General features: G+C 35.7%; 1 protein-coding gene across 1 annotated transcript; it reads left to right on the top strand.

The window, feature by feature from the left end:
* The first annotated feature begins 1,698 nt into the window (after nucleotides 1–1,698).
* LOC123673008 (caspase-3-like) lies at nucleotides 1,699–17,385 on the top strand. The gene is made up of 5 exons (XM_045607388.1): nucleotides 1,699–1,929; nucleotides 4,013–4,372; nucleotides 6,107–6,279; nucleotides 12,515–12,638; nucleotides 16,837–17,385. The coding sequence occupies exons 1-5, from the start codon at nucleotides 1,863–1,865 to the stop codon at nucleotides 17,184–17,186; spliced, it is 1,074 nt and encodes a 357-aa protein (XP_045463344.1). The 5' UTR covers nucleotides 1,699–1,862; the 3' UTR covers nucleotides 17,187–17,385.
* The last annotated feature ends 2,459 nt before the right edge of the window (nucleotides 17,386–19,844 follow it).

Genomic DNA, 19,844 nt, shown 5'->3' with positions numbered 1-19,844 from the left:
GCGAGGAAAGCGGCTATATCTCAGGGTCCACTCATCGTAGAGACTTGCGGTAAAAAATTTTACCACGGAAGTGTACAAGAGAACACACTGGAAATGATTTTGAAGTTCATACCTCTACCGCTAGGGGGCGTAATAGCTACCGTCGAGTAGAAAAATGTAATGATAGGATTTTCTCAACAGAAACAGAAGTTCCATCAAATTTGCATGAAAAAACCTGAAGGTCGCAAAGCGATAATTTCAGGCGTTCTGAAGTTATGGCCGAAAGAAAATATTCTACTACTGATGCACTGCGAAAAACCAAATTGTATCTTTAAGTTCTAACAGAAACAGAAATCCCATCAAATTTTTCTGAAAAAACCAAAAGGTCGCAATGCGATAGCTTCAGGCGTTCTGGAGTTATGGCCGAAAGAAGAGACAATTCAGTTTTTCAGTGCATCAGTTGAAGAATATCTGTTTTCGTCCATAACTCCAGAACGCCTGAAGCTATCGCTTTGCGACCTTTTGGTTTTTTCATACAAATTTGATGGGATTTCTATTTCTGTCAGAACTTAATACACAATTTAATTTTTCGCAGTGCATCAGTTGAAGAATATCTTCTTTCGGCCATAACTCCAGAACGCCTGAAACTATCACTTTGCGACCTTCAGGTGTTTTCATGCAAATTTGATGGAATTTCTGTTTCTGTTAAGAAAATCCTATCATTAGATTTGAAATTTCGGAGTAAAATGAACAAAACAATGAACTTCTGACTTAGCGCCCCATATCGAAAGCAGCAAAAACAAATTTATCATGACTATATTTTGTCCTCAATCAACAAGATATTTTCTTTCAGACGACATCTAATTTCCTCAAAAATGTTGAGCCAAACTGAAGTTACAGGCTTCAGAACGCCTGAAACTAACACTTTGCGACGTTCAGGTGTTTTCATGCAAATTTGATGGAATTTCTGTTTCTGTTAGAAAATCCTATCATTACATTTGAAATTTCGGAGTAAAATGAACAAAACAATGAACTTCTGACTTAGCGCCCCATATCGAAAGCAGCCAAAACAAATTTATCATGACTATATTTTGTCCTCAATCAACAAGATATTATCTTTCAGACGACATCTAATTTCCTCAAAAATGTTGAGCCAAACTGAAGTTACAGGCGTTTCAATCAGTCAGATTTCTCCCTTTCACCTACCCTTATTTGATGTCGTAAAATCGAAAGTGAAAATTCAAAAAGGTTTTCCAAGGATTACAGTGATGATATTTTTTCTTCATCTTTATATGAAACATTTTCGAGTAAAATTCATTTTTATACTCGACGGTAGCTATTACGCCCCCTAGCGGTAGAGGTATGAACTTCAAAATAATTTCCAGTGTGTTCTCTTGTACACTTCAGTGGTAAAATTTTTTACCGCAAGTCTCTACGATGAGTGGACCCTGAGATATAGCCGCTTACCTCGTTTATTTGTCCACCCTGTACAAGTCAGGCAATTTCTTGATTGGAAGTTTTCATATTGAAGAAGTGTATGACTAGGAAGCACTTGCCTTCTGTACAGTTTTGTACAATTAATTATTATAGTCAATACCTAAAACGGTGATTTTGTTTTCCGATCTACACATTATATTAAAATGGCAATTTAATTAATATATATCCTTATCTTGCACACTTTTAGATAAATCTAAATATATAAGAGGAACATGCGTGCAAAAATAGATCATTCATTTTGAAAGTTGCATTGTAATACAATAGAAGTTTTGGAGAGTGGAAGTAGGGTGATCGAATTGATAAGATATCATATACAGTTACTCACGCAATGATGAAATGCTGCAGTAAAATAAAAAATCGATCAATAAATTTAACCAGTGCACAAGATGGATCGCAATGTTAAAGCGGATGCTTCTAGTTTTGGCGAAAGTTCGGAAAGATTACTTGAGGAAGGTAAGAGACTATGCATTACCTATCGAAATCGTTTGATAACTGCTGATAAGTGATTAGAATGTAATATGTAGTTCATTGTTTTTTCGAAAATTATATTATTCTGAATCATGTAATGGTGGAAAATGTAGTTTTTGGAATTTTCTCAATTGAAATTCATTCAAAAATCGAATAAAAAATCCATCCGATTACATCGACTATTATAATATCCCCACGAAAACTTCGAATGCTATAATATTTGCAGTAGTATTTGTTTTTGCACAATGTCGGGGTCCTTGATTAGAATAAGATTCATAGAAACCCTGGTGTGTATACTTATAGGTACCTATAAAACTTCAAGGAAAACGGGGATTTATGTGATTTTGAAAGATCACAGTAGTTTAAGATGGCGCATACATCGTTTATATTCAATATTTCTTGTGATTCTCGAATCTCGTTACCTCAGAGTATAGAATAATATAATATTTTATATTCTATGCTCGGGACAATTTTGTATACTCTGAATAAACCAATAGCCGTCCATCATTAAATTCGATATGAACTGAATTGCAATTTATGGTGTAGGTAATTTATAAGTTTGCAGTTCCTAAAATCATTTTTTCATTTTTAAACGTCGACAAACAGGGATTCCAATAATTCCGAAAGAGCGCCACCTTACACAACTAAGGTAAGTTTTAGCCAAAGCAACAGGTGGATTATCTCAAAAAGTCTGAAATAGAATGGAATCAGTGTTCACACCTGGGTTTCTAGGTATCTTAGATTAAACACCCATCCGAAAATTTTTTTCTCTAATTCTGTGACAAATTCGTTCATTCTGCAACACCTTGCAGAAATATCAGGAATACTTAACTCAAATTCAAACATAATTCATGGTTATATTTTATCATTAAAAGTTGGAACTTTTCTTCTTCAGTCACTTCTTTTGGATCTTCTTCCATTCAATTGTGATCTTTTACTGTTATATTTCTATGTGTTTCGACTGATTGGTTAAATTGGTCTTCGTTGATTTTTGGATACGGCTTGAATTGATGTTCTAGGGATTCTGCAAACATTTCTGCCTTTTCTTCATTTGTAATAGCTTCTTGATTTCCCTTCTTCAAAGCCGGTGTCTTCACTTTTGTTTTTTTTTTCTAGTTAGTGCTATCGTCATTTTCCACAGTGATTCCGAGTCTAGTTCTTTTAGCTTATTGTCCCAATCTTCGTTGAACACTTGCCTGACTGTGAAGAATTTGGTATTCTTTTGATTTTAGTGAATTGTTCTTTAGCTTCGATTACCTATTCTTTTTTCAAGATCCTTAATTGCTTCGTCTAACTTTTTTTTTATATCATCACACTTTGTGTTTTGAAAGATTTTTATGAATTTTACCCAATTGATTGGAAAAGGTCAGCTGCGCTGGCTGTTCCGGGGCAACTACTAAAGATTTTATCTTATTGGTTATTCGCCGTGCATTTTACTTCACAGACGTTACCGTATTGGTTGTTGATCGTTCTTTCTGTTTACGCAGTTTTACGTTACACAGTGCTTAAAATAGGCAGTTACATAGTTGGCGAGTCATACAAAAAGGAGTTTCCATAGGTTCTGTTTGGCTTTAAAAACAGGTCCCTAAGATACCTAGAACGTTGAAAAAAAATGGTACTTAACGGGCTATTATTCGTTGTGATCGCTCTTAGAAAGTGGATGAGTTTAAAATCCTAATAAATAAAAAATATGTTTTTTTATCAAAATTTATGGCGAAATTTGGTGAAAAAGTCTTGAAAGAATTCAAAAAAATAACGCCGATTCAGATGATAATTTGTTATAATTCAAATGAATAAGGTGCCACTCCATTTAAATCATTATGATAACAAAAAAAACAACAATATTTATGTAAAATAATTCTTCATAACAACAAATTTTGGAGATGACGTCCTCCAAGCAGGCTGAAAAGTTGAACCGGGTATCAGCAGGGCTCTTCGAAACCTGCCGGATAAATGCGCTTCTTCAGAATATTGATTGTTAATTGCAATGAAATTAAGATATATTTGTTCTATTCTTGACGATTTATTTTATATGTACAACTCTACTTGTATTATTTTATTTTTCAAGGACATGAGAAAGCGACAGCAAATAGAAAGGATTCAGCGGGAATCAAAAATCCGCAAGAAGTAGAGGGTGCACGACGTTTTTCTGGAGTAATTTCAATTTCTGACACATTTGGGAGATTTTACGAACGAAATTATTATTTAGATCCATTAGAATATAAGAGAGATGGTGATGAGCCTGGTTTAGTCCTCATTCTAAATCAAGAACATTTCGAAGGTGCAGTCAACCCAACTAGACACGGATCCAAAAAAGATGTTGAAGATATAATTACCTGCTTTGGTAGATTGGGTTTTAACATAAATAGAAAGGATCATCTATTCGAAGATCTATCACGAGATAGTGTATTGAAAAAATTTGATGAAGGTGAGTACTGTTATCATTAGGAAATGCAAGTCAGAAATTTTTGATTGAATTAGACTGTTTAAAGAATAATTATTAGTGACTTCAAATGTGGACATAAAACATTTCAATAATTTCGGTTGAAATATTTTTTCGCTGTACCTAGACATAAAAATAAAATTTGTGTTGAATTTATGAAGAATTTTTTTCACTGAAATTTTTAGAAAATTGAGATCATTCAGAAAATTAAATTCAAGTTTTCCGCTATTTTGAAATTTTTTTTTCAGAGTTCTGCACCTTTTCTGAATTGAGCATTCAAAATTACTCAAACTTCCAAAAGTTATACATAACTGACCACACTCAATAGAATATTGCTCAGAAATGACGTTGAACACCCTGTATCTCTCTTATGCTTTGGAAACGAGCTATATGTCATAAGGCAAAAATGATTCTCCTGGTGTCATCTACACGACTATATACAGGTGGTCCAAATTTTACTTCAATAATTTTGGCGTCGGATTGAACAATTTTTTCATGAAAAGAAGTTCTTATAAAGATATATCCTAACATGCTTTTTGTCGAGATACAGGATGAAGAATTTTGAAAAAAAAATTAGTTTATACTTATACATTATTACATTAATTGTTTGAATTTTTAGGTATTGACATCTAGATAATGTAGTATTTCGAATTAGGTAATAATCTACTGCCAAAACTATCTAATGGTGTAGATACAAGATGGGATGATCATTTTCCTATTGAAAATTTGGGCCACTGTTTTTTTTCGAAAAAGTTATTCCATTTCTGAAATCAACAGAGTTTTACTTAATCATTTTTTTTTCATAGAATGTACCATTTTCGAAATAATCGAGTACACAAAAATAAATTAAATTTTTCCGAGGAGTGATTAATGAAAGAACAAAAATTGATGTTGTTCGTTATAACGCTTTCATTCAATCGAATATTTCAGAAGAAACATTCATCGGACACTTAATCAATAATAAATTTTCACAAAAATTGTTCAAAATGTGAGCCATTTCTTTTAATACACCCTCGCACCAATGCAAAATTGATCGATTTAAATTTTGCTAAAAAGAACAATGATTTCTTTTTTCACCTAGTGTTTGCTTTCCACTCGAATTTCTCTTGAACGGTACATCGCATGAAAAAAATTCAAAAAACTTTTTTTTCAGTAAAACTCTATTGATTTCAGAAATGGATTCATTTTCTTAAAAAAAAGACACGTAGATTTTTAATAGGAAAACGATCAACGCACCCATATATCTACGCCATTGGATAATTTTGGCAGGAGACACTTCCCTAATTTGAAACATTACATTGTCTTGAATTCAATACCTAAAAATCAAAACAATGAATGTGAAATGAAAATCTGAATTTTTTTTTCAAACTTCAACAACCTGTAGATACGTATTTTGAATACGAAGCTTATTAGGATATAAGTGTTATATACGACGCCAAAGTTATTGAACTAAAGTCTGAATATTCAATTGTGATTTTTGACCAAAATTTATTGTTAATTCGAAGTAAAATTTGATTTGAGAGAATGAAAGTTCTAGTTTTTGTCACTTTTGTCACAGAACTCAAATTCGCATACCTAATATAGATAATTTACGTAGAATGTTTCAGTTTTGTGAGGGGAACTAATCTTGTGTCTTGAAATCACGAATCTCACTCACGCTTTTACTGATAACTTAAACATAAATTCAATAATCTGATTCCTGGAATGCATTCATTTTAGTTCTGAGGTCCGATTTATCGCAAATCAATTCTGTGTTAGTGTTTATACTCTCTCATGGTAGAAACTGTAACATAATCGCATGTAAGGATGGATATTTCAAATTGGAGGATATCCTGACGAAATTTGAAAAATGTACAGCTCTCAAAGGGAAGCCAAAGATGTTCGTTATTCAGGTGAGGTAACAACAATTTCTCTGGGTATTTTAGTAGCTTCATTACCGCACAATGGCACATTACGGTCATTTATGACGCATCAGGCAGTACTGTTGATTTTTCACTCAAAAGTGGATGATCGGATATTCCCATGAAAGCAGAAAATTCTTTTATTGCCACTGGCCCGGGAAAGAAGTTCCGACATTCACATTCAAAATGTACAGATTCGATACTAGGTCAACAGCAAATTAATAGATAATAATAATAATAATAGTTTATTGTGACATAAACATGATTTAATAGTATATAGTAAATTATAAGTAGATACATATAATTATTCAGGTCAATATTAGTATCTTATAAACCTAGGGTCTAAAGTGGTATTTTTAATCCTGAGGCTACTATACTATTCGCTGAGGAATTGACAATAGTTATTTGTTTTACTAGGCAGCAAAGTCTATCGACTGCAGAGTTGAACATATTGTGGGTTGTGGTCCTTATACAGTGACTTTCAAGTAGTTCACGGCCAAGGACAATTTAGGGAAAAAAAAGAACTGGATAAAAATACGTATTTATTTCAACCCACTAAAAGAATTTGAAGAAGATGATAATATGTCTAATCCATTCTTAGGGTCGCTGGACACTTGGGTCGTTGCGACTCGGTCGCAGGTAGTTTTTCGCCGGTTTCAAGAACAGATGTGTAAAACTTTAATCTTCTCGTTGTCGGTGCAACTGTTGCACATATTCTTGTAGTCTGGTCTGAACTCAATTGAATTATTCGCACTGAAATGCCGAGTTTTATGGACATTCAGGCTGTTTTCCATTCGTCCGTTCGCAACGCCTTTCTACGGATCCCTTATGGGTGTGGCTTTGATAATCCTAAGTTTGTACACCGAATTCTTCAGTTCTCGAGTTTAGAATATTTTCGAGGTAATCCATAGATTCCTTACACAGTCACCCACCAGTAACGAAGTTACGAAATCGTTGTTAGGTACTTCTTTGGGGAATGTACTTTCCTACCGGATCAGGTTTTTCTTGTTTCCGGGAATAGTGCTTGATCATTGGCTTCGTTTTCTACTGGATCTTCCTTGTGGTCTTCCTCATGCTCTTCCTTTTCGAGATTGTCGAATATGTAGGCTGGTTTTAATCGGTCGATTGTCACCGTCGTTTCCTTGTCGTTGATCTTGATTACGAAATGTTTCGGATCTCTCCTCAAAACTTCGTATGGTCCGTCGTAGGGTTTCTGCAGGCCTAATTTTGGGCCCTCATGTCGGACGAAAACGAATGGTGACGTTTCCAATTCCTTGAACACGAAGCTGGGTCGTTCTCCATGGTGGTTGGCGTTGATGGGTCTAATTCTTCTTATTTGTTGCCTCAGATCCACTACGAAGTCGGCTGTGTCTGCACTGTCATCCGTACTTGTAGATATAAATTCTCCGGGCAATCTTAATGGCTCTCCGTATACCATTTCTGCAGCGGTTGTTTTCATGTCATCCCGCCAGGCTGCTCTTATTCCCAGAAGGACACTGTGAAGCATTTCACTCCAACGGTCGTTGCTGTGGCATTTGATTGCTGCCTTAAGCTGTCGATGGTTTCTTTCCACCATACCATTGACTGCTGGGTGGTAGGCTGTGGTTTGAATGTGGTTCGTGCCAGTCAACTTGCATAGCTCATTGAACAGGCTTGACTCGAACTGTCTCCCTTGATCTGTGGTGATCCGGAGTGGAGTGCCGAACCTCGCTATCCAATTGGTGTAGAATTCCTTAGCGATGGTGGATGCTTCCTGGTTCTGCAGGGGAATTGCTTCTGTCCATCTGGTAAATCGATCGACACAGGTGAGGCAGTATCGGTAACCTTCGGCGTACGGCATGGAAACGGTGCGAGCTCAATTTAAAAGGTAATATTTTCAATTTTGATGGTGAATAGATGATTTGATCATTTATTCCGTTGACAGGAAATTAGTTAAAATCGTTTTATATTTGAAAAAATTATGAGTGAAATTTTTTTCATTTTATTGATTCTTACATGTGTGAGGCATGGCCTTGGTGGCTTTATAAAGGGTGTTTTTTTTAGAGCTATAGAACTTTAAATTGCAATAAAACAACGATAGATTATTCGATTGACATGAATTTCATTTAACCGCAAGATGATCTTGTGGCATTACATTTTAAATATGATTTCTGGCATATGACCGCCACGGCTGGCTTGGATGTAGTCCAATCTGGACGTCCAATTTTCGATGAATTTTTCCAACATTTGTGGCCGTATATCGGCAATAACACGGCGAATGTTGTCTTCCAAATAATCAAGGGTTTGTGGCTTATCCGCATAGACCAATAACTTTACATAGCCCCACAGAAAGTGGTCTAGTGGTGTTAAATCACAAGATCTTGGAGGCCAACTCACAGGTCCGAAACGTGAAATTAGGCGGTAACCAAACATGTCTTTCAATAAATCGATTGTGGCACGAGCTGTGTGACATGTTGTGCCGTCTTGTTGGAACCACAGCTCCTGGACATCATGGTTGTTCAATTCAGGAATGAAAAAGTTAGTAATCATGGCTCTATACCGACCACCATTGACTGTAACGTTCTGGCCATCATCGTTTTTGAAGAAATACGGACCAATGATTCCACCAGCCCATAAAGCGCACCAAACACTCAGTTTTTCTGGATGTAACGGTGTTTTGACATACACTTGAGGATTAGCTTCCCATCAAATGCGGCAGTTTTGTTTGTTGACGTAGCCATTCAACCAGAAGTGCGCTTCATCGCTAAACAAAATTCGCTTATGAAAATCGGGAACAACGGCAATCTTATTTTGTCCCCATTCGACGAATCTACGCCTTACTTGATGATCGTTTGGCTTCGATTCTTGCACGAGTTGGATTTTATAAGCACGCACACCAAGATTTTTCCCCAAAATCTTCCAAAAAGTGGATGGACATAGATCCAATTCTTGTGCTCGATGGCGGATAGACTCATTCGGGTCTTCCTCAATGCTACGCTCTACACATCAATAGCTTCTTCTGTACGCGCACCGTACGGCGTCTCTGGGGATGCTAGTTATCAATAAGAGTAAACGTGGTGCGAAAAAGTTCCATGGTTAATCGAATTAACTGCTCTGATGGATGATTTTGTCGACGATAAAATGGACGTAGTGCGCGATAAGTATTTCGCACATTTTCGAAATGAAATTGCACTATTTGCAAGCATTGTTCAGACGTGAGTCTATTCATGATGAATTGCCATACCAAACTGAGAATAAATCACTTGACAGCTGTTAAATCGGTTGCCATCTTGAACAGTAATGCCAACTTTAAGTTATATACCTCGAAAAAAAAACCTTTATAACGAGCCGCCACAGCACCCACCGTATCGGAATGAGTACAACCAGTTCGGAGAAATCCAATTCGAGCTACAACGAGATTCATACCTACTATAGTTGTAGGCGAAACGTAAGGTGAAAAGCCGATTAGACTATGGTTATGAAGACCGGAATACATGGTGGTTGCAGATTATCCAATAGATACTCAAAAATGAAAAAAATAATGCACAACCTCTTCAATTCAGGCATCACGTGTTACACAGACTTCAAGTAATTGTATCGACAATGTTTTCACTAATTTAAATCGTTCCTTTTATACATCAGCCACAATTAATTATCACCTATCGGACCATCTGGCGCAGAGACTGGACATACAGCAGGCAAAAATCCCTGAAAACCATAAGTATAAGTTGGTGCGTATTATAAATAAGAATAATACTAACCGTTTTCGTTAACAGTTGATTGGGATGTGTTCGGATGAGCTCAGCCCTAAATTCTTTCAGGAACTTCCACCTAATCATAACACACCATTTCAACCAGTGCTTTCCTGAAAGAAAAAAGAAAGTTGTAAATTCATGTAACAAAAAATTCTTAGATACACCAGAAATAAAGGCTATTAAAAATAAACAAGATGCAGCATATACAATATATGAGGTAAAGAGAGATGATAGTTCCAAGAAATTATACATGAGATTGAAAGATGAATTTAAACAGCTTTTAAATGATACCGTCAAATATAAAAATTCGAAATTTGTTAATGAATCAGATAATAAGAGTCGCGCGATATGGCAGGTCATAAACTCAAAATTAAAACCAGAAACAGGAAAAGTATACCCTTCATCACTGTCAGAGGAAATATTCAACCGGTATTTTTCAACTATTTCGGAAAACTTAACTGAAACTAACACCAATCCAGAATCCAGTGAAAAACTTTAAAAAAATAAAAGGTGTAAAATTTCACGCTCCTTTTTTCTGACCCCCACAACACCAGAGGAAGTTTTGAAGGTTGTTTCAGAAATGAAGAATAAATCTTCGCAAGATGTATATGGCTTCTCCGTGAAGATGCTGAGGGAAGTTATCGATTGTCTTGCTGATCCCATATCTTGCCTCATAAACGATTGCTTCCAACAGGGCTACTTTCCAGAAGAACTGAAGATTTCGAGAGTAATACCGGTACACAAAAAGGGTAATCATGAGCTATACGAGAACTATAGACCAATATCAATCCTGTCAGTTGTCTCAAAAATATTTGAGACCCTCCTCAAAACTAGAATGGTCGCGTTTCTAGAGGAAAACTCGTTGCTTGGCAGTTTCCAGCATGGTTTCAGAGAGGGAAGGTCTACTACCACGGCTTTGGTCTACATTATTGAATATATCATGAAGGCATTGGATGATGCAGATGATGTGATACTGACCTGCATGGATCTGAGTAGAGCATTTGATTGTGTCAACCATGATAAGCTCCTGAGTAAATTGGAGTACATCGTTATGAGAGGCCCAGTTTTGAATTTTTTGGAGCCTTTCCTCAAGGGTAGATACCAAATAGTAGATTTGGAAGGTAAACGGTCTTCAGGGATGAAAGTTACCGCAGGAGTTCCTCAGGGATCGGTGCTTGGGCCCATCCTATTTCTAATATATATCGATGATCTGATATGTAACGTTGGTGCAGATGAAGAGACCCTCTTCTCTGATGATACAACATTTTTGAACAGAGCCAAAGAAAGAAATCTACTCCCGAATAAATCGCATGAAACAGTCAGAGATGCCATCCAATGGTTCAATTCCAATGATATGAAAGTAAACGAGGAGAAAACTCAGGAGTTGGTTGTGAGCACAAAACGTCATGAACCGGAAACTATTCATCTACTTGGGGTTTCAATCAGCGGAAATTTAACTTGGACAGAACACATCACTGCATTAAGTCAGAAACTTTCTACGGCATTATTCTCAATAAGAAGAATTAAGAACCTGCTCACAGAAAAAGAAGCGTTACTTACTTACCACGCACATTTTCATAGTAGGATGACCTATAGCATCATTCTATGGGGTGCATCTCCAGAGGCAGAAAGAGTGTTTCTGAAACACAAAAAAGCTGTAAGGTTGGTAGCGGGAGTGGACTATACCACTAGCTGTAGACCTCTTTTCAAGAAATATGGTATACTTATCTTATCAGGCTGCTATATACTGGAGAGTCTTATGTATATACACAAAAATCGGAATACTTTCCACAAACACTCAGCGGTTCACAATCATGAGACCAGGTTTAGGAACAACTTTATTGCCCCAAGACATAGACTGAAGAAGACTCAAAACACGCATGTATTCAATGGAATGAAAATGTAAAACAAACTTCCACAATCCCTAACATCACTGGATCATAAAACATTCAAGCGGAAAGTTAAAGCCATTCTCACTAAATGTGCATTTTATTCAATGGATGAATTTATGAGGTACCAGTTCTAGTCATTGTCCCTCTGTGTTTCAGTTCGTATCTATGTGTGATAGTTTGTTTTATAATTGGTTGTTGTAAATTTTAGAAGTATTTATTTATTAGCTATTGTCTGATTTATACACTTTTTATATTATGATGTAGATTATCATACAATTCTTTGAAAAATTTTGAGGGTATCTAATAAATTATTATTATTATTATTGATTCGAAAGCTTTCCTGTAAATTTATAAGAATAACTAGATCAAGTACATTTTGCTTTTATGATTCATGGCGGTGAATAATTTAATTAATTTGATCGGCTCTGTTTCAATATAACATTCAAAATACTGATCATTCTTATCTGTTATTTTATTCTTCATATCATAAGGAGTATTATTACTGAAATGTTCTCACTGAGATATCTGTTATATATGAATGTGGAAAGTATTTGTAGTAAGTAGTAGTATTTATATTTATTCATTTAAATTTCATTTAAGGCCTGCAAGGGTGATGATACTACAAATTTGAGCAGTCATGATAAGTCTAATAAGATGATAGTTCCTTGGTCAACTTTTGAAGAAATTTATTCAGATATGCTTATCATTTACAGCACACTTGAAGGTGGGTAGAATGGAGAGAAAATAAACTTGTGATTAAGATTGTAATTATTGTAGTTTTTCACGTAGTTATATCTAGTATAATATAGATAGATATTATTATGTTTATTTCACATTCGAATGAATATAAAAATCTGAATATATATTTCTATGGAATTAAGTACACGAGTATCAATTAAAGAGACAATGAAACTAACAAATCAAAATTCGTCTATATATTGAGAAATTATCATGGCAGCGATACAAACAAGCAAAATAATACTAGATAATCTATAGATCAACAATCAAATATCACAAACCTTTCAAATTGCAACAGAACTCAAAATATATGACCCACTTTAATGGTCATATTTTCATATTCTATGAATATTGAGTATCTAAGTTTCTACATAAAGACATAAGACCTTGACATTGCGCAGCTTTGATTACTGTGTTACTTCACTAAATCCTTAATCAATATAATCCTCAAAATTATAACTAGTTAACTATTCGTAACATTCTCTTTGAAAATATTCATTCCAAAAGGTGGCAACCAATCAATAATTTCAATACATGAGTTCCGAAATCAAGTGTGCCATATAAAGGGTGTTTTTTTTAGAGCTATAGAACTTTAAATTGCAATAAAACAACGATGGATTATTCGATTGATATGAATTTCATTTTTCCGCAAGATAATCTTGTGGCATTACATTTTAAATATGATTTCTGGCATATGACCGCCGGCTGGCTCGGATGTAGTCCAATCTGGACGTCCAATTTTCGATGACTTTTTCCAACATTTGTGGCCGTATATCGGCAATAACACGGCGAATGTTGTCTTTACATAGCCCCACAGAAAGTAGTCTAGCGGTGTTAAATCACAAGATCTTGGAGGCCAATTCACAGGTCCAAAACGTGAAATTAGGCGGTCGCCAAACGTGTCTTTCAATAAATCGATTGTGGCACGAGTTGTGTGACATGTTGCGCCGTCTTGTTGGAACCACAGCTCCTGGACATCATGGTTTTTTAATTCAGGAATGAAAAAGTTAGTAATCATGGCTCAGTACCGATCACCATTGACTGTAACCTTCTGGCCATCATCGTTTTTGAAGAAGTACGGAACAATGATTCCACGAAGAAGTACCAGCCCATAAAGCGCACCAAACAGTCAGTTTTTCTGGATGTAACGGTGTTTCGACATACACTTGAGGATTAGCTTCTCTCCAAATGCAGTCGTTTTGTTTGTTGACGTAGCCATTCAACCAGAAGTGCGCTTCATCGCTAAACAAAATTCGCTTATGAAAATCGGGAACAACGGCAATCTCATTTTGGGCCCATTCGACGAATCTACGCCTTACTTGATGATCGTTTGGCTTCAATTCTTGCACGAGTTGGATTTTGTAAGCACGCGAACCAAGATCCTTCCGCAAAATCTTCCATAAAGTGGATGGACACAGATCCAAATCCTGTGCTCGATGGCGGATGGACTCATTCGGGTCTTCCTCAATGCTACGCTCTACAGCAGCAATAGCTTCTTTTGTACGCACCGTAAGGCGTCTCTGGAGATGCGAGTTATCAATAAGAGTAAACGTGGTGCGAAAACGTTCCATGGTTGATCGAATTAACTGCTCTGATGGACGATTTTGTCGACGATAAAATGGAAGTAGTGCGCGATACGTATTCCGCAAAGAACCATTATTTTCGAAATAAAATCGCACTATTTGCAAGCATTGTTTAGGCTTGAGTCTATTCATGATGAATTGCCAAACTAAACTGAGAATGAATCACTTGACAGCTGTCAAATTGGTCGCTTTCTTGAACAGTAATGTCAAGTCAAAGTTATATACCTCGAAAAAAAAACACCCGATAAATGTATAACTTCAATGAAAATAAATACATTTTTGCATTCATTATGACGATCTAGAATAACTAATATCAGATAAATATAATAATAATAGAGACCTTTATTCAATAAAATCTGCTACAAAAGCATAACTTTTATTTAAAATAGAATATCGAATCTGATATTCAGTAGTTTTTTCCTTCCCCTCATTAGATTTTGATAATATTAGCAAAATAAACCTAAAACCGAAAACAAAGCCAAATCAGGTAAAACAAGAAACTTCAACCATTTTTAAGAAGCAAAAAAATATATTCATGTTAACTCAATGCGACATAAGAAAAATTTTTTTCCGTTAAACATGCAACGCCGGATAGCAATTACATTGATATGAAGTAAGGGAGCTTATGTTTTCCCATTATATTTGATCATAGAGTAATAAACATAGATAGAGGAAATATACGCAATTTTTACTTGTCCCCAACATGGTTAGATTACGTTATCGGATTGTGATATATTTTTAAATCCACAATTTTACTATACGTATTATATTGAATTAAATATATTTATTCGAGTGATTCCTGATTGAATATGCAAATTCGAATATTTGGAATCCGATATTTTTCCTAATTTATAATAGGCAAAATATTTATTATTCACTGTATGTACCGGCTGAAATACAAGGTTTGGCAACTTTTCCTCTCCTAGTGTCATCGATTGTTTCACGTCTTTTGGCGCGCTCGAAGTTTATTTTCTGATATATTGAGGTATTTATTTCAATATTTTTCAAAATGACATGTGCTCCCTCTATCTACACTGCGCAAAAGAATTAACACACATTATGGAAATCACAAATTTATTCTACAACTGAAGGTGTTCTTAATGATAATTATTTTTATCAGAATTATGCATGCATATGTTATCCACTTTCAACGTTTTTCTTCAATACAGATGTTTTTCCCAGCAGAAATAAAAAAATATTAGATTATCAGATTTTGAATGTATTGGCTCCATTCTGAAATCAGTTGTTCTCGATCAATTATAGTGATCAATAGTTTTTCTTTCGTTTGATTTTCTACAATCGATTGCTATGCAACGCGAAACACGCAATTTGACCCAAGAGGAATGTGCTCAATCGGTAGTTTTGCGAGAAGAAGGGTGGACATACACAAGAATTGCAGAAAGGTTTGGAGTTTCCCATACAAGTGTGTACAGAATGTTGCAGCGATTCAGGGAGACAGTTATGAATGTCCGAAGACCAGGACAGGGTAGACCACGGGTAATAACTGCCATTCAAGAATGTTACTTGAGAGTTTCTTCGTTGAGACAACGGTTTGCAACCGCTCGCCTCCTTCAAAATCAGCTTGAGCAAACTCATGGGGTGCAAATTAGCACTCAGACAATAAGAAATCGCCTTAGAGAATATGATTTAAGGCCTCGTGTCGCGGCAAGAGGCCCAGCTCTTACCCCAGCCCATCGAAGGGCGCGTTTGGATTTTGTGAGAGAGCATATCCATTGGGAAGAGGCTGATTGGGAAAGAGTTCTTTTCACAGATGAATCTAGATTCTGCCTCTACCATTGTGATCGACGTTCCCTTGTATACAGACGTCCACATGAAATATATGCTCAGTGCACTCTTTCCCAATCAGCCTCTTCCCAATGGATATGCTCTCTCGCAAAATCCAAACGCGCCCTTCGATGGGCTGGGGTAAGAGCTGAGCCTCTTGCCGTGACACGAGGCCTTAAATCATATTTTCTGAGGCGATTTCTTATTGTCTGAGTGCTAATTTGCACCCCATGAGTTTGCTCAAGCTGATTTTGAAGGAGGCGAGCGGTTGCAAACCGTTGTCTCAACGAAGAAACTCTCAAGTAACGTTCTTGAATGGCAGTTGTTACCCGTGGTCTACCCTGTCCTGGTCTTCGGACATTCATACCTGTCTCCCTGAATCGCTGCAACATTCTGGACACACTTGTATGGGAAACTCCAAACCTTTCTGCAATTCTTGTGTATGTCCACCCTTCTTCTCGCAAAACTACCGCTTGGGCACATTCCTCTTGGGTCAAACGAAAGAAAAACTATTGATCACTAGAATTGATCGAGAACAACTGATTTCAGAATGGAGGCAATACATTCAAAATCTGATAATCTCATCTTTTTTTATTCCTGCTGGGAAAAAACATATGTATTGAAGAAAAACGTTGAAAATGGATAACATATGCATGCATAATTCAGATAAAAATAATTATCATTGAGAACACCTTCAGTTGTAGAATAAATTTGAGATTTCCATAATGTGCGTTAATTTTTTTGCGCAGTGTATGTTTATTACTCTGAGTATTTGATGAAGTTTTCAAATGACATCATTTCGAATTCTGATTTCAGGGAAATATTCTTACAGGGACGAAATGAGAGGAACTTGGTTGATTCAAGAAATCTGCAAGAATTTCACTGCTTATGGATGGAGAGATGACGTATTGAGTCTTTCATCAAGAGTTATAAAATGCGTATGCACGAAGTTTAATTGTTCGAAACCTGGAAGTCGTGATGTGGAAAAACAGGTGCCAGTAATAGTTTCCACGCTCAGCAAGAAATTTTACCTGAATAGAAATAAGGATAGGAATTATATTTTGCATTCAACTGGAATGATGAAAATGATAATAGGCATTTTTCAATCAATTTCTAAATTAATGACAAATAGTATGCAGCCTGAAAATAATGAGGCGACTTATTGAGAACAAACTTCAATGAAATGTTCTACAGGTGGTCCAGCATACAATAATGTATAAAGGAGTCCATACTTGAAATGACTTATTTGGTTTATGTATGTAACATCTTTTCTTTTCTAAAATTAAAATTGATTTCCTATTTGAAATCTATCAGGGGTTTCCACATTCCTACCAGCTCTTGTTTCAGTAATAAGATTTTCAGTGTCACTTCCACTTTTTATATTTTTCCTTTCACTGTCATTGAATATTGAGTCTGAGTCTGTGGGCTCATAATTACTCATATCTAGTGTTTCATTTCTATTTACAATTTCATTATTCACACGAGAATCACTTACAGTGTTAAAAGTCGAGGTTGGTCTTATGAAAAAGATATTTCTCAAGAAGTTCTACCTACCATTTTCTTCTTGAATTTGATATATTCCGTTACTAATTCTTTTGTTATTTTACCGAGATGTCATACATCTTTTGGCTTTTTCTGAAAACGAATAATTTGACCTGGTTTAAAAAACTTTGATTTTTATTTCAAACCAGTTCGATTACAATAATAAGAACATTCCTTTTTGTCTTCATTGAGTTTACAATTATGTAACCTCTTATTAATCAGTTTGGGATATAATTTATTTTCAGCTATTGGTAATTTTTACGTAAATTCCTGCTCATTAATATTTGTGCTGGAGTGAAAAAACTAAAATTTGGTTTGTTTCTCAAGGCTACTGAAGATAAGTAAATAGCCACATTTCCTTCTTCAAAATTTTTTCTATCGCTTTCCTGAATGTTTGTCTCAGCTTCGCCTTTGGACTGTTGATGATATGGAGATGAGTGTGTTGAATGAAAATTCAATAATTTTGCAAGTTGGACATATTCTTTACCTTTAAACTGTGAACTACTCTGATACTACTATTTTCGGAATTCCATGTCTCGAAAATATGGATTTCAGGTGTGGAAAGATATTTTGACAAGTTAAATTTTTATTCAAATTTATAACTTCAGGATAATTGGAGTAGATTTCTACCACTATAAGAAAATATTCATTTTTTATCTGAACAATATCTAATCCTACTTTCTGCCATTGTAGTTCTATCATTTCATGAGATTGAAGAGAATCTTTTCTATTCGAATTTTGATATTTATTGCATAGATGGCAACTTCGATATCATGATTGTTGTTTGGTCAATAAATTTCTTTAGTTATATGTATATATTGAAATCCTTTGATTCATGTACACTAAACTCAGTGGCGATGCCTGCTTTCAAAAACGGGGGAACCAAGGGGGAGCCGGATATTTTTTGGGAAGGCCATAGTAAATCGGAATAATACGCGAAAATAATAGTTCTGCCGATCTTGTAATTTTTCTTCTCTCTTGGGCTCTTACCCCAGCTCATCGAAGGGCGCGTTTGGATTTTTAGAGAGAGCATATCCATTGGGAAGAGGCTGATTGGGAAAGAGTTCTCTTCACAGATGAGTCTAGATTCTGCCTCTACCATTGTGATCGACGTTCCCTTGTATACAGACGTCCACATGAAAGATGTGCTCAGTGCACTCATTCCCAATCAGCCTCTTCCCAATGGATATGCTCTCTCGCAAAATCCAAACGCGCCCTTCGATTGGCTGGGGTAAGAGCTGGGCCTCTTGCCGCGACACGATGCCTTAAATCATATTCTCTGAGGCGATTTCTTATTGCCTGAGTGCTAATTTGCACCCCATGAGTTTGCTCAAGCTGATTTTGAAGGAGGCGAGAGGTTGCGAACCGTTGTCTCAACGAAGAAACTCTCAAGTAACGTTCTTGAATGGCAGTTGTTACCCGTGGTCTACCCTGTCCTGGTCTTCGGACATTCATACCTGTCTCCCTGAATCGCTGCAACATTCTGGACACACTTGTATGGGAAACTCCAAACCTTTCTGCAATTCTTGTGTATGTCCACACTTCTCGCAAAACTACCGCTTGGGTCAAATTGCGTGTTTCGCGTTGCATAGCGATCGAGTGTAGAAAATCAAACGAAAGAAAAACTATTGATCACTAGAATTGATCCAGAACAACTGATTTCAGAATGGAGCCAATACATTCAAAATCTGATAATCTCATCTTTATTGAAGAAAAACGTTGAAAGTGGATAACATATGCATGCATAATTCTGATAAAAATAATTATCATTGAGAACACCTTCAGTTGTAGAATGAATTTGAGATTTCCATAATGTGCGTTAATTCTTTTGCGCAGAGTACTTTCTTCAGATTTTTCTTCCTGTTTCACTTGTGAATTATTTCATATTTTAGCAAACTTTGATCATCAACTAGAAGTTCACTGTATTTTAAAGCAGATTATCACTCTTTATATTTATTCACGACTCTCACGAGATACCTCAATCCTGAATAAAGCAAATTTTTCGAACATTCTTCAACTTCAAAAATTCATAAAAAAAAAATGTTAGATGTGACGACATTGAGTAATACCGCGTATTGAAGTTTCGGTGTATTTTTTCATACATTTAATTTTGTGAGTTTATAGGCTTGGCCTATGCTCTTTACCTTACAATAATAATAATTTATGCTCTTTTCGGAAATCTACAGAATGATTTTAACTTCGAAATAAAATATGATATTTCCAACCTGAAAACTTTAGATGAGGAATAATTAGTCCGGTCCTGGAACATTGAAGTAATTTAT

The sequence above is a fragment of the Harmonia axyridis genome, chromosome 2, assembly GCF_914767665.1.
Source record: "Harmonia axyridis chromosome 2, icHarAxyr1.1, whole genome shotgun sequence".
Classification (NCBI taxonomy): domain Eukaryota; kingdom Metazoa; phylum Arthropoda; class Insecta; order Coleoptera; family Coccinellidae; genus Harmonia; species Harmonia axyridis.
Note: the sequence above shows the minus strand (reverse complement) of the source record. Positions and strands in the feature narration are given on the sequence as shown.